Genomic DNA, 15,695 nt, shown 5'->3' with positions numbered 1-15,695 from the left:
TAGTGATTGACTCTGCAGAAACTTGGTGACCTCTGTGCACTGTACGCCTCAGCATCCACTGAGCCCACTCTATCATTTTATGTGGTCGACCACTTCGTGGCTGAGTTGCTCTCGTTCCCAATCGCTTCCACTTTCTTATAACACCACTGACAGTTGACTGTGGAATTTAGTAGCAAGGAAATTTCACAACTGGACTTGCACAGGTGTCATCCTATCATGAATTCACTGAGCGATCCATTTTTTCACAGATGTTTGCAAAAGCAGTCTGCAGGCCTAGGCGATTGGTTTTATACGCCTGCAGCCATGACAGTGAAATGATTCGGATGGGTGAGTGAACACTTCTGGCAATATAATGTATGTAATTCTGTCCGTATATTCGAGGTGGAAGCTGACCTCACCACAGGTCATGTATATAAATAATATATATGTCCTAAAGTATCAAGACACGCCAATATTAGTGAATTCAGCAACTTCAGGATTCACACCGTATAGGCCCACTTTACTTCCTCTCAGACCTGCACAGCTTGCATTCGTTTCATAGTGACTCGTGAATAATTTACAATACTGAATCATAAGTCCTGCCGAATAACACTGACTACACTACATTACTCAAGTGTTAAGATCAGTGAGTCAGTAATAGAGTTAGGGTTCATGGGGATCATTTGTAATGCCAGTAAATGCTTTTTCATCCAGTACTAGGCCTTGACCCTCCCTAATGACCGAGTCAAGTGAAGAACACTTCTCTGAGCTGGTCTGGCAGTAATGCTTTTATCCACCAGCAGATGGGAGTAGATTATGGAGATGGCACAGAAGACACAGACCGTATTCGATGAGCACAGAGCTTCTCGATAACATACTCAACCGAATGACATAACGCGCAGTTTGCAGACCTGACCACTGATTATTAACGAGAACAGGTGCAGCGCCTCTGACGTACAGCTGTGTTTATACCAGAACCTGGACATGATAGATGACCCATACTGTCCTTCATTTGAGTTTCTGAGAAGTGCACAGAAAACACTGTCCAACTCTCTATTAATGTTCCCACATGCAGTATTTATGCTGTAAATGTAAAGATTATATGCAATTATAATGTTTATATGTAAATGTAATTTCATTAAGTAAGTCAGTGTTGCAATGTTTTGATATATAACTGAACTGAACTGGTCAGATGTACAAAAATAAGTACAAGCAGAGAACATTAATGAATAAAACAAGCAAATTGACACAGCAGTAAATAAACTGAGGCGCAAATAAATAAATAAATAAATAAAAATTAGTATGTAAATACACAAACAAAACCCAAAGATATCATACATACTTCATTTTACTTATGTTAGAGGCAACCTGTTTATTGTTGTATGTATTTTTCAGCTTGGCAAATCTGTTCAGTGAATGGGTTGAAGACTTACAACTGACTGGCGTAAACCATGCCATGTAAGTTAAAGAATGTTTGCTATAATTCAGTTAAATCTTTAAGTTATAAAAATGGAAGGGGAAAGGGGCTGTGTTCCAATTACCGTGCTTGCATTCTGTATAATGGTGCACTAACATTTTAGCCAGGATAAATCTCTCAGGTATCCTGCGCTCATGCTGGGTCTGGGACTTGGGAAGTTTCCAATTTCCATGAAGGGAAAATCCATTTGAATGGACATCCAATTCCCACTTGGAAAGTCTGATTTTTGGAGAATTTCTAAAGAGCTCTGATTTTTCCGACTTGCAATTCTGTGCCACTGCATCACCGCCGCCTGTGGACAAAGAGTTTTGAGTGTCTTAAGTGAACTTTTGAGTTTCTTTACATAAGAGCTTAATATGTGCCCACAGCAGCAAATCAAGAGCTACGTTCTATGAGCATAATTCCTTCTTTTTTTTGGTCAGACCTCAAACCGTTGGCTGTGTGGATGATTTGAGGTGGAAAGAAGGTTGGAAAGTGAGTTCACAGCTGTTATGAATGCAACATCAGTACAGTTAAACCAGCTGCAGTTGGAAAGTACTTTGACCTCATAACTGTTTTACAAAATGACAAGTGGACCTTCATGTGTCTTCTGAGTTTTTATATGCGATGTTTATCATAATAAAAAAGTGACAGATCTGAAAAAAAAGCATTTTCTTTATGTAGCGTTTGACCATTGTTATTTTTAAAACTGTTGTAAAATGGTATCTGGGGCGTCACATAACTTGTAAGAGCTTTTAGAGACATTAAATGCTTCAGACGTCTGGCTCTCATCACCACTGCTGTGAACAGTTCTGACTCTGTTTCTCTTGAGTGGAGTGTTTGTCAGATATGATACCATATATTATTCATACATGAAATCCGAATTTCACATAATACAAGGATTTTATGCATCTTCTTTTTGCTATATAACTAAACTAAAATGTGCTCGTAGTAAGCTATGCAATAAAATCATAGAACCTGAAATAAACTGAAATATTGTTCACTGACGCATGTAAATCATTTAATATTCAAAACCAAACAGAAATGAATAATAGCAACAATTATAACTACACTGAGATGAATACAGACATATATCAGACATATGTATGATCCATATTATGCCTCAATGACCATTATTTGATACATATTTGAACACAATATATATGTACATATAATTTAAAATATATGCCTGATTTGAATCTTACTTACAAAAAAGGGTTCTTCTGTATTTCCAAATTCAATTAATTTCAATTTTATTCAAGGCATTAGGCATCTTGCCATTTTTTTGGTGCTATATAGAACCCTGTACAGCACATTCTCCATCAATCTGAAGACTCATTTTAACATGCAAAGAATTTAAGCGTGCAAATGTTCTATATAGAACTCATTCTTCTAAATCGAACCATTGCCTTTACTAAGAACCCTTAAAGAACCACATTTTTGAAGAGTTTACTTTTAACACGCTTTAAATAGTCATAATATTACAGAGAAGCTAGTACACTGTGTCCTAAAAGCCCACGTGGCGGCCAGAGGAGTGCGCACTAGCTAGACATTCTAGGTAGAACACGCGTGCGCAGATTGGAACGCTGCCGCTGTTCTGTAGCTCGATGGTTCTCGGGTCGTTTGTCTCTGTCTGGCTCCATGTCATAAGCCCAAAACATTTCTCCCGCAGATGAGAGTCTAGAGGGAGCGACAGGGATGAAGGAGGGGAGCGCGGTTCTCGAGTGAAAAATGGGCTCCAGCGCCCAGCTAGCCGTACCAATCAGCAGGCTGACTGCATTGCGATGTCCGGGACACAGTTCGGCCTCCCTGAGTGCGCTGTGTTCGTGAGTTATTGTGAAGTTTAACATGTGGGAGGAGGAGGAGGTGGTGGTGGTTTTGTCGAGAGCGACGTCTCCTCTCCAGTTGTCCAGGACAAGATGGCAGCAGCGCAAGCAGATGTCCACGGCATGAGTACATTTATAAGTGTATAAAATGTTCGGAGAAGAATCGGATCCTACCAACTCTTACTCTATGTGAAGGTGAGCGGCTTCGGCTTTCGGTTTCCTCCGTCCGTGTCCTCGTTAGCTGCGCTCGCGGCGAGCAAAACTTGCCATGTAGCTGATTAACGTTAGCTGGCTAACGAGGCTGAAGTTCGCTTCTGGCTCGATATTTTCCCGTGTGGACCGGGACCTGGCCTCCCTGTTCTTGGCTGAACTTCACCTCAGGTGCCAGAATGTAAATGCTGCATCATTTAAGGCGGAAAGGGGGAAATTCGAGCAAGAAGCTGGCGAATGAGAAGCTGACTTCAGCTCCGTAGCTGGCTAGCATGTTCGGTGAGCTGTCGACATGAAAACAGCAGCTGGCTGTATTTTTAGCCCCTGTTTTAGCTTCAGTCTGATATTACAGAGCACCGTCCGCTCCTCTAAATGGCTAACCGGCTCTCTTATGTGTCAGAGATGTCGTTTTAGTTGTCTTGCTTGTGATATTTGGCTTCTCACTGTGATAGACAGCCGTTAGCGACAACTTCACACGGGACGCTGCGAGTTCTATGCGAAGCTCGAAAGCCTGACCAGGCACGGAGACAGAGTAGCTAAGCTAACATACTCCTCATGTTTTAGTGATATTAAAGTGCTGGGTGTGCTATTAAACCTCTGAAGTGTGAGAGGAGGACAGCCTTAACACTTAGCTGCTGCACCAAGAAGCAAAACCCAGTAATGTAAACAGTCCGCGTGGATTGGAGGATTGCGCTGCGGTTCACTTCAGTTTTGGGTTATAGGTTAGTGTTTCTATTTGTTTGTTCCAAAGAAATCCAGGTCCAGCCCCTTATGAGCAAGTTGAGGAACAGGGGTGAGTGTCAGGAGAAACTTCCCATGAGGAAGAAACGCTGAGAGGAACCGACATTCAAAAGGAGAACCTTCTCCAGAAAGTACAGTTAAAGGGGCAGTCCAGCCAAAATGGAAAATTTAGCCATCAGTAGATCTACTCTAAACGTGCCTGCTTGCTTCCTGCAGTTCTGCAGTACTCTTTACAGTGAGATTTTTCTTGTGTAGGGCTAGAAACCCCCTTCTGATGATGCTTCTCGAAGGTGGGAGGAACCTTTGGGGTTTTTTTTTGTTGTTGTTGTTTTTCCCCCACCGAGCTGACTAACGCAGAGGAAAGCCAGATAGCTTGCTTTACTGCTAGGAAGCCAAACATCACACCTGTATGTATCAACCTAAAAATCAGTGGCTTTGCTAAGCTGGCAGTCAGAATTGGTTTATTGCTGCCTCCCAACCTTGTCTGACACATTTGCCTAATGCGTGCTGGGTATTGTAGTGCGAGATCACTGACGTGTGGAAGCATAAGGAGTGCAACATTGTAAAATCAGTCAAGCTGATGAGGCTGAGGGACACAATCAAGCACCACAGAGTATTATATAACATGACAAATAACAGAATACGTGCTAATTTTAGATGAAGACATTTTGAAGTTGACTTGAAAAAATATGCCCGTGCTTCCTGAATGTTGCTACTCAGTGCTAAGAGTGTCCTAACAACCCTGATGTAGCTTGATTTGATCAGACTGTTTTGCATTAAAGAGACTCAGTGTTGTTACAATGTTGTAAATGCTGGCTAGACACAAATCACATTAAGCACCTAGAGCACGACAAGCGTTGTTGTTTACTAAGTTTTTGTTCTTTAAGTATTTATTTAAAAAAAAAATCTGGATCACTATGCGACACCGTTGAGCTTGAGCTAACCTCCCCATACGTTCTCTCGCTGCATTCAAGGCCCACTCTTCTCCTTTTTATTCCTGAAGTGATAACTAAACTAATATCACGAAACGGCTGAGGGAAACATCTCCAACAATTAAAAAGGAAGTAGGGATTAACTTTTAACTTCCCACTGACGTTGTGTTTCTGGAACTTTGTTTACGTTTCTAGCACAGATTTAAAGCACAGTTAACCCCCCACATGCACATACATCCACAACATTGTAGAGCACTGTTTGTTCTGAAGAATGGGCTCATTCACTGGGAGGGGAAGTTCAGCAGGAGTCACACGATAGCATGTCTGCTATTTTAGCAGAACCGAGCGCACAGGCGTATGGATCAAAATAGCTGTGGCTGTGACTACAATGCATGTTTTATGGGGGCATAATTAACTCTATAAGACTACAGTGCGCATATAGTAACAGGGCTGGATCTGTTGGTCTCCTAAACCGTCTCAGCTGCATTGTTAATGCTTCATTCTTTCAGAAATTTTCCAGTAGCTCTGTGCTTCTGTGTTCAGATGCTTAGCAAAACATGCCAGCTTCAAGACTCTTCTTGCTTTATGGCCATGCATTCTTTTGCTTACTTTCTGCTCAGTGTGTTGGCTGTGGTGGTTTACAGTGGTTGCCTCACAGGCTGAAGTTCAGCCCCCCCCCCCCGTACCGAAACAGAAACACATGTTACTAAAACAAAGTAGGCTCTATTCTGCGGTTGGCTTTACTTTTATTTAGTCTTAGTTTCTGGCTCTCTGAGTCCGAAAATGCTCATATTTTTGCATCATTGCTGGATGTGCTAATATCCCTTAGTGCTTCAGAGCACCTTTGGTCTCTTATGTAAGAGAGGAATATCCTGTTTTGTAGCCTAACAGTGCCACTTTTACCAGGGCATGACGCTTGGAAGGATTTGCAAAGTAGATAGTCGGCAAGCGGTTTGCAATCTTGTCTTTACATGCTTGATCGAATGGGGTCAGTTCAGTTATTTTGTACCAGTGACATGTTTTGTATATATGAAATACACTATGAGGCACCAGATTTGCTGTCCCCATCTTTTTCACTGACCTTTTGTTTTTTACCCATAGCTTAGGTTGTTCATCACTCAGTAAGGACAAGCCATTTGTTTGGACCGTGCAGATTCTATTTACTCATTAGTCTTTCTTGCAATGGCCTGTTGTGATGCTTTTCCATTAGAGTCAACTGAACAAGCTGCATGCTTTTTACTGGTGTCTCGTGATCTTGATCCACTAGTCTGTTGACATAGAGGCTTCTCTGTTTTTTAGGCCAGTGACCCTGCACTGCTTTATTGTTACCATTAAGACTGATTCAGTTTAGACCTACTCACTCGTGCCCAAAACTCACAAGACAAACTGAATGAGCATGTGATGTTCTCTTCCCTTGAAAGGAATCTGGCTGTTCCTTGCTTTATGCTTGCTGAACAGGCTGTAGTGCCTTGAATTTCATGTAGCATGGCTAGTTTGAAGTACAAGAAGTCCTAAAACATTTTGCTAGAATTACAATTGCTGTAAAGCCACAATCAAGAATTTTACAACAGCAAAATTGCAGCTCCACCCATCTGTTCTTGTTAAGTGCTAAAGGAGACGAGTGTGTTGCCCATGCATTGGCATAGCTCTGAATGCAGAAAATGAACCTTCAAGACCTGAGTTTAAAACAAATTATGTGTAAAGTGGCCAAATCTAAATGAGTTAATGAAATAGTACTTAATGATGAGTGAAATTGAGATGTAGATCATAACCGAAAAAGAATTCCACTGTTTTGTGTCAACATCTCTTGTAAAAAGCACTATATTAATATACACTGACTTGACTTGGTGTTATTAACAAACCTTAAATAATCAAACTTTATGCACTGCTGACTTATAAAGGTGTTATTACCAGACCTCAAATAAACCAACCTTACTCACCTCTAAATGGGTTAACAAACATCAAAGAAACAAACATTAAACACCTTAGACCGGAAGCAGTGAGTAAAAACAATAAAAATTAACTAACATTACCCACCGGTGCTCTCTAGAGGTGTTGGCATACATCAAATAAACAAACATTACTCATTGCTGTCCTCTAGTAAGTCAGAACCTGTTGGGATTTTTTTTAGTTGTTTTCATATGATGCCAATGTTGTTTGATTTTTGACTTGCATTTGCCTAAATCCAACAGATGAGATGCCCAATTCACAACATTTATAAAAAATATGATTGTGAAATGTAACCCACCAGATTGTCTTCAAAACTGTTTTGCTGTGTTTTCAATCTTCAAGTGTAGTAGAGCATTTTCCTTAAAAAAAAAAACCACTTTAAACATGCATGCAGTGAGGTTCATGTTACTGATTCCTAGAAAACAGGACATTTTTATGCATGGGTTGAGCTCGGTGCTAGGTCTACAGTTTCATTCTAACTGTACCTTGACCTGAGTCACCTTGTTGTTTTCTGCTGTTAAAATGTGGAACATTTGCATAGATGTCAGTTCAGTCAGTGGGAAGTGACAGAACTAGAGTAAATCCATTTGAAGAGGATTTCTTCACTGGAATAGGCCCAGGTCTGATCCTAGCTATGCACCGAACTCTAGCAGGTCATGCCTAGTGAGTTTTATCGTTTGTGTATTTATTTTGCAACTCAGGCCTACTTCTGTCTGTCTGCACAGCGTTGCTTCATCATGGAAACCTCTGATTGCTTGACAGGTTTTTTTTTCCCTATTAGCTTCGGCATAAGGTCAGATGAAAGGTCATCCATAAGCATGGTTTTTAACAGTGCCAGGTAAAAGAACTTTGGGTAGTCAGTTTGACCTCACCGAAGGAGTAATGCTCTCAGATGGGCAATATCAGGTTACGTGTCATGCAGTAATAATAGCAGACTCTGCAGCTGCCCCTTTAGTAAGCTTAGCTAAATGAAAGGGCTAAAACCTGAAGCTTTATCTCTGAGCTTTCAGTTCAGGATAGCATGGCTATGTTTGGAGTGCTGTTCATAGTATGGTATTTCAAGAAGAATGCGTCTGTTATAGATTGCCAAGACAGAACATTAAAATGTGACATATAAACACTACATCATAACAAATATTTAATAAAGTATTTAGTTCTTAACGTACAGACTATATGGTTTAATTATTCAACAAAATAATACTGCAGTCATTGCATGCACTTACTGCTGTCATTTATGTTGCATATTCTATACTGACTACCGAAACATACAGAGGTGAAGTTTTCTTTCAGGTCTCTTTATCTTTTAAGACACCTATTATACACTATAGAGGGTGAGGTAGAGCATCAGAAGTCAGTTCTGATCAAATGGCGGAGGAATCATTTGATGAGTTGATACCAAAGTCCTATTTTTAACCCCCATCTTGGCTGAGTAATGATGTGTTGGTCAGTCTCAGACTCAAGAGGATTGACATGTCTGCAGTTTTAAGTAACATAATCTCTCCTTTCCAAGTAGGTTAGGGATAACGGAGAGACTAGTTATCAGACCACATGCTTTCTCTGGGGAATAGCTGATGAAAGCCAGGCTTTGTGAAAGTTTCAGCAAAATAATGAAAGTCTACGCTTGCTCTGAATCTTAGTGAACCTCCTTTTTTGAGATTGGATATTGTAGCATCTTGAGTACATAACAACCCTGTAAATATCGATGATATACAACAATTGTAAAAAGTTTACTTCTTTTTAAACAAATTGATAAGTTTTTAGTTAAAGTTTTCCAATAGAAAATGCAACAAAAGTGTAGTGAAACAGCAAATATGACTTCACTAGCTTAGTACAGCTTTTGATCCCGAGTGTTATCTGAACCACTGCTTTACTAGAGTTAATGGTTAACTTCAGTTTGTAGTCTTAACCTAAACACAGTTTGTCAATTTATTTTAAAATGGGGAGGCATGTACATTTACAGTGTACAGTGTTTATGGTCTCTGGCCTTCAGTGCATTTTGTCACTTAATGTGACCAAGAAGAGCCCACATTCAGCAGTTTGATCGAATACAGCTTAGCTGTGGGATACATGTGGGCTGAGCGTCTGAAGCTGAAATGTTTTTCTCAAAGCTTTTGCACCTACTTTGTTAGTTTGTTTTTAATAAGGTAAAACTTGTCTTCTGCTGCCTCCTACTATTGGGCCTTTTACCAAGTCAGTTTCTTAAATGTCTTTATTCCTTATGCAGGTAAAACAGGCAAAATGAAAAGATTTTGGGTTTTTAGAAAAGCTTAAACTTGGAACTTCTGAAAGTATGTCAACATTTCATATAAATGAGACAAGCCAGAACCATAAATTTTCATATCAGCCAATTGTGGTGGAAATTGGCAGGCTTGCCTGAAGAGTACAGACATGTGGTGAATTATACACACTGCTATCTTGCTCCTTTCTTTTTGTATTATCACTGTAGTGATGATCCAATAGGGTTGTGATACTTAACTTTGTGCTAGTTATAAAAAAAATAGAAGAAGCTGGATCATTTGCTGGAAGATGTATGAAAGGTTAGTATACTAGGCTGATGAGTTCTGGCAAGGATTAGAACCAAAAGGAAAAAAACTTCATCCCACGCTTCAGTTAAAGTGGACATCCAAAATGCAAATATTTTGACTGTAGAGGATTTGCGAGTGGAGTTTTTGCTTGAACCCTGTGTGATGGAGGTCTGTGGGAGATGGGAGGGTTTGTTTGCCAGGTGTCTAATCCAAGGAAATGCAGTATGTACTGCTGATTTTCAACACTGTCAAAAGTCATTTTTGCCCTGTAATGCTCAAACATTGGTTGTTACCAGCTAAAGTATGTTTAAGAGGTTGGGAGACCCTCACTGGAGCACATCACTCTATTCAATCAATTGGCCAGTTATGGTGTACGCTGTCCCTCTGAGTTGACAGAAGAGGTTTCCTGTGATTGTTATTGGTTACCACAAAACTTGCATTAATACTAATTGATTTATTTTTCTTCTTTACAGGTATGGCCTCACAAGTTTTGGTCTACCCACCACATGTTTATCAAACTCAGACAAGTGCCTTTTGCAGTGTGAAGAAACTCAAAGTCGAACCCAACAACTGTGTTTACCATGACAGGGCCTTCCCACTGACTTTTTTGAATGGTAGAACCCTTGGCATTGCACAGCCGACATACAAGACACGAGACTTTGCAGCTGGCCAACACCGCTGGCAGAACTTTCCAGTGCAGACTGTCGCCGTACGAGGTGTACAGCGACAAAAGACCAGTGCAGCAGCACCTCATAAAGAAAGAGGTGTTCTGTTACAGGGAAAAGAGCCGGAAGACCCGGAAAAAGGCAGGAAGAGCAGCAGTGGAGCTTCAGGGGCAGCTGGAGGGGTCAGGGGTGAGGACAGTGGAAGTAGAGGGGGAGGCGGAGGAGAAGGTGGTGGAGGGGCTGACGAGAGGAAGGGAGAAGACACCTGTAATTTTAACTTGGCGGACAGTTCCCAGCGATGCGGGCTGAAACGTAAGAGCGAGGAGCTTGAGAACGTGGGAAGCGCCATGCAGATAGTAGAGGACCTGTCCATGTTACCCGCAATGTTGCAAGCAAATGTGGGGAACCCACCGGTGGCGGTCCCAGCAGCGGTAGGAGGAGGGCCTGTAAAACAGGGAGGTGGAACCGGCAATGGGGACGGCGACTACCAGCTGGTGCAGCACGAGGTTCTTTGTTCAATGAAGAATACTTATGAGGTGCTGGACTTTCTTGGCCGCGGTACCTTTGGCCAAGTGGTCAAATGCTGGAAACGAGGCACCAGTGAGGTGGTGGCCGTAAAGATCCTGAAAAATCACCCATCGTATGCGCGACAGGGCCAGATCGAGGTGGGCATCTTGGCCCGTCTCAGCGGAGAGAACGCGGACGAGCATAACCTGGTGCGGGCTTTCGAGTGCTTCCAGCACCGTAACCATACCTGCCTTGTGTTTGAGATGCTTGAGCAGAACCTGTATGACTTCCTCAAGCAAAACAAATTCAGCCCGCTGCCTCTGAAGGTGATCAGGCCCATTCTTCAGCAGGTTGCTACAGCACTGAAGAAGTTGAAAGCGATGGGTTTGATTCATGCTGATCTGAAGCCTGAAAACATCATGCTTGTGGACCCTGTGCGACAGCCGTACCGGGTGAAGGTCATAGACTTTGGCTCAGCAAGCCATGTCTCCAAAGCAGTTTGCTCCACGTACCTCCAGTCACGGTACTACAGGTATGTGTGTAAGACTAGTACAAGAAATTTAATGGTAAATTTAAAGTGTATTTTATTTATGTATTTGTTTTTAATGTGTAACTCAGGTGTGCCGTGATTTCCTTCCTCATACCTATATAATAAACTTGGCAGTTAACTGACGTGTCCAGTTTGTTCGAGGAACTCAACTTGTGCTGGGCTCTGGCCCTTCGGGATCAGATTTATTCATTCCTTCTGTGATAATGCCTTACATTTCAGTGGTTGTCCGTGTTCTGAGACACTTGTTTGACACCTAGATCAAATTGGTGCATTTTTCAATGTAAACAACTCAACAGTTGCAGTAATAGCTGCTTAGCGCATTGCTGAATTTGCTGTGGACCCTTGAGTTTATTTATTCATTTATTCATTTTGGTACAGCTAAGCCTTGTCCTAAATAACAAGTAAGAGTCTAGTGGTCAAGCTAGGCATTTAAAATTGGGCTCTGTAATAAATTGTTGCCAACTAAAGGTGGCCCTCAGCCATTGCCACTACAGTTTTCAAATAATAACTGACCACTAATGTGCTGTGTTTCATATCCCTTTGGGCCGAAACCAAACACCACTTCATTCAGCAATGACGTATAGCAGAGGATTACATAATGCTTAACCCATTGTGTTGTCTTAAGGAAAATAAAAGTATTTTATAATTTAGAATTTTTCAGAACATTGCTCTTCAAAGTGCTTAGTAAGTATGCTGTCATGCATGATACACATCTAAATCCCATATTGTTTTATACAGGAAAAGCAGGATGTTGTCTCAGGACCTCTGTAGTATGAATGCTTACATTCCGATCAGTTCTAATGTTAACAGCTTGAGCTGTCTGGAATGGTTTGCCTTTTGTCCTCTCAGGTTGTTCTGTAGACAGTTGCTGAGCACATTTATGTGTGAATTTACAGTTAATAATAGCGATGCACTGTAATGAATATTCTTGGCTGAAACTGAAACTTGCTTGGCTGAAAACTGAAGCCAAAAAAGGCATAATAAATAAAAATAATTTGCAAAATAAACTTACTAAATTAATTACAGTATTAAAGGGTTCATTGCATTATGAAAGAGTTCTTCAGATTCATGGGGAAGGTACTTTTAGATGTTCCATATAGAAATAGAAACGTTTGGAAAAAGGTTCTGTATACCACCAAAAAGGGTTCTTCTGTTGTTACAAGTTGACAATAACAATAGAAGAACCCTTTTTGGTGCCATGTCGAACCTTTTTACAGAAGATTCTGTATAGAACCATTTACAGAAGATTTTCCATCAGTCTGAAGAACCTTTTATGATGCAAATCTTTAATCTTGCAAAGTGTTCTTTGATTGAACCATCTTTTTAAGAGTGTAGGGTACAGTATGTGCCATGAAATCCAATCTTCTTCATAAGAGAATGGCTGGGCATCCAAGAATTTCCATGAATTGCCAGGCCATGAATCACGAATTCCATTATTTTTAGTTGATCTTTGCGCTTCTTTCTACTGTCGTTTGTGGATTTGTCATTTTAAAAACTGGGACTTGTGAGAACTTTCCCTTTGGTTTCTGTTTTTCCGCCGTGTTCTGCATGGCGAGCAGGATGTTTGGGTGTTGTGAACAGTGATTATAAATGGCTTGTCTTAATGTCTCACAAACTAAGAAAAGCTCCACATGACAGGTGTATCACTGTTTATCTGCTGCTGCTCAAGCTGTTAGACCACTTCTGTCCCAAGAAAGGGAAGGAAACAAATAGGATTTTTAATCTCTGTTTCTCATTTTCATTACCTTTCAAACCATAGGTACATTTTTATATTTTGACTCTTTGTTGTAGACCTATTTAGTCATTTGTTATTTTTTAAATTTTCAGCCTTTTTTCTCTTTTAGCTAGAAATAAAAGTACCATTTTTTAACTTATTTAGGTGAAATTTTTTGCTGCCTCCCTAATTCTTAAGTATTTTTGGGAGAATAAATGTAGACAACAGTGTGTGTTGGAGTATGTGGTCTGCTTTAATATTTGGCCTGATGCACTTTCTCATTCTCCAAGATGACAAAGTTTTCAGAAATCTTTTTTTTTTTCTCCATAAATGTTTTAATTATTTGAAGCTCAATTTCTCTAAATTTCTTTCTCTAACTTAGGTGCCCATTCCTTTTTTAGTAATGTGCTATTAACTTGTCTGAAAGCTTTGAAAGGTTGCCATCATAATTTAGCTTAAAAAGCTAATGCTCAGAGGTAGATGCGTGGATTACAATTTAGTGGGAGTGTCAGCGTGTTTGTGGAAATGAAAAGCATTCATGGTGAGTAGGGCTGGTGAAGAGTGATATGCTGCCCTTAAGCAGCAGAAACTTTGAAGAGATGTTATCTACACATAGGATGAGGATACTTCTCAGTACTGACTTGAATAATGAGTGAATTTTCACAGATATGTATGAAGTCTGCATTTCTCAAAAGCAGCCAAGTTTTCAGGCAGAAAATCTTTGTGCGATAAGACTTGGCATGAACAGACACTTTTTCACCACTGGAATGTTCGGCATACACGATAATAAAACTTTCCACATAATCCTGTTCTTATGTAACAATAACTCCACTTGAGTCTGTGATTTTTCATGTAACTTAATGTTTTCTTTTTTTCATGCATTTATCTCATGTTAACCAGCGAATCTTGGTGTGTATTTCATTGCCTGCCAAATGCTGTTAGAACTTGTGATGTACCATTTTGCAGTTTAGTTGTCTTATCACAGCATGCATCTGTAAGTGGTGGCATGAAGATAATGTTTACATGCTAAGAGTCCTGTGTAAAAGAGGTGATGGCAGTACAGTACTGCCATCCACACTGTGTGAATTATTACAATTAGAATATCTACATTGTGTCCATAAGAGAGACACTACCCTACAATGAATGTTTATATTAGAATTGTCAAGTTTAATTGTAAGAAAATCCAAAGCCTAGTCACTCTTCAGTGTTAAGATACAAGTAAAACGTTAAGTCATATTAATACCAGTCATATTAATATTTGCTGTTATTTTATTAAAATTTAGCTTATACAGTCTATAAGCTAAATGTACATTATATATATACAATATAGCCTTGGCACCAGAATGTATTTTTATTCAGTATTAATATGGGGGGGGGGTTAATATGATTTTGATAAATAAAATACTGTAGATAAATTTGAGGCATTCTAGGTGTCAAGTATAACTTACTTTCTTCTTTTTTCACAGCTTCCCACTATTTGCTTCAGTAGTTGCATTATAATAATTTCATGCCACACATTTGTCTGCAACGTTTGTTTTTATTATATTGAAAAGAGCAACCCAAAACTTTTGAACTGTAATACCAAACTTTTGAATGCTAGTCTACGTAACGTATGACGTATGGTTAAATTTGGCGCTGTGAGGACACTGCTTAATCTCTCCATTATTTTGTCATTTAAAAATGATCATTTCAGATTTTTCAGGTGTCTGCTGCCCTTTCTGATGTGTAAAAGGGGGTGGGGTATATTTAAAAAATAATCATTTTAATAATTCATTTTCCAACTTCTCTTTATTACTAAAACATTTCTTTATATTGTCCACTCAGAAAGCACTGAAGCAGTGGAAGATGTGAAGAACTCCTTATAACCTCAGCATGAATGGGTGGGGCTAAACTACTGTAGGTTTAATGAGTGCATTTAAATTTTTGGGTTTTCATAACATCACAGAAGTGCGCATTGCAAGAAATTGTGTTTTTGCAGGTTAGTTTGTATGTATAGTCTGTATGAACTGAGGAGTGAACTTTAACAACACTGCATCAAACTCGTTTATTTGATACCGGCCATTTGACTTCACGAATGCCGTTTATTTCTCCTGTAAAACTTTTATCCCGACATATTTTATCTCAGCAATGTCAGCATATTCTTAAGTCTTGAAAGCAATCATCTCCCTTTTTAATCAGGTCAAATATCTTTTTAAGTCCTTGTGGAATTGCTGGCAAGGAAGCGTCACCTATGGCAAACATCCTGTCTATTCAGGAGCTACATACCAGCCCAGTAAAACTATGCGTCTGGCAGGGGGTGAGCCTTTAGTATGGGAAAGGAAGCAGTGTTCTGAAAACAGGCCTAGCACAATAGGACTTTGAGAAAAGAAGTCAATAATTTTTGGGAGGAGAGAGAAGAACTTCAGTGAATGATTATAAGCGAAAATCGAGTGATACGTTTTGGCTTTTAGTTTCCAAATATTTCTTTATATTATTTTCAGATTCCAAACATTTTTCAGATTTCAGTTTATTATTGTGTTCTTTCTGTATCCGCTTGTTTATTATTCCTTTACCTCTCTGTCCATGTGTTTCTCCCTCTTTGTTAAATGTTACGTTATACGTGTTGAATGCCAGGGTGCGTAACTGTTTATTAGTAGACGT

At 39.9% G+C, this 15,695-nt stretch overlaps 1 protein-coding gene across 2 annotated transcripts in view; it reads left to right on the top strand.

Annotated features, from left to right (window-relative positions):
* The first annotated feature begins 3,080 nt into the window (after positions 1–3,080).
* Positions 3,081–15,695, top strand: part of hipk3b (homeodomain interacting protein kinase 3b) — a 45,880-nt gene continuing 33,265 nt past the window's right edge. For both annotated transcript variants that reach the window (XM_017708535.2, XM_017708448.2), the window contains exons 1-2: positions 3,081–3,456; positions 10,093–11,323. In XM_017708535.2, coding sequence (XP_017564024.1) covers positions 10,095–11,323 — 1,229 coding nt within the window. In that variant the 5' untranslated portion in view covers positions 3,081–3,456; positions 10,093–10,094. The remainder of the gene's footprint in view (positions 3,457–10,092; positions 11,324–15,695) is intronic.

The sequence above is a fragment of the Pygocentrus nattereri genome, chromosome 7, assembly GCF_015220715.1.
Source record: "Pygocentrus nattereri isolate fPygNat1 chromosome 7, fPygNat1.pri, whole genome shotgun sequence".
NCBI classification, from domain to species: domain Eukaryota; kingdom Metazoa; phylum Chordata; class Actinopteri; order Characiformes; family Serrasalmidae; genus Pygocentrus; species Pygocentrus nattereri.
Note: the sequence above shows the minus strand (reverse complement) of the source record. Positions and strands in the feature narration are given on the sequence as shown.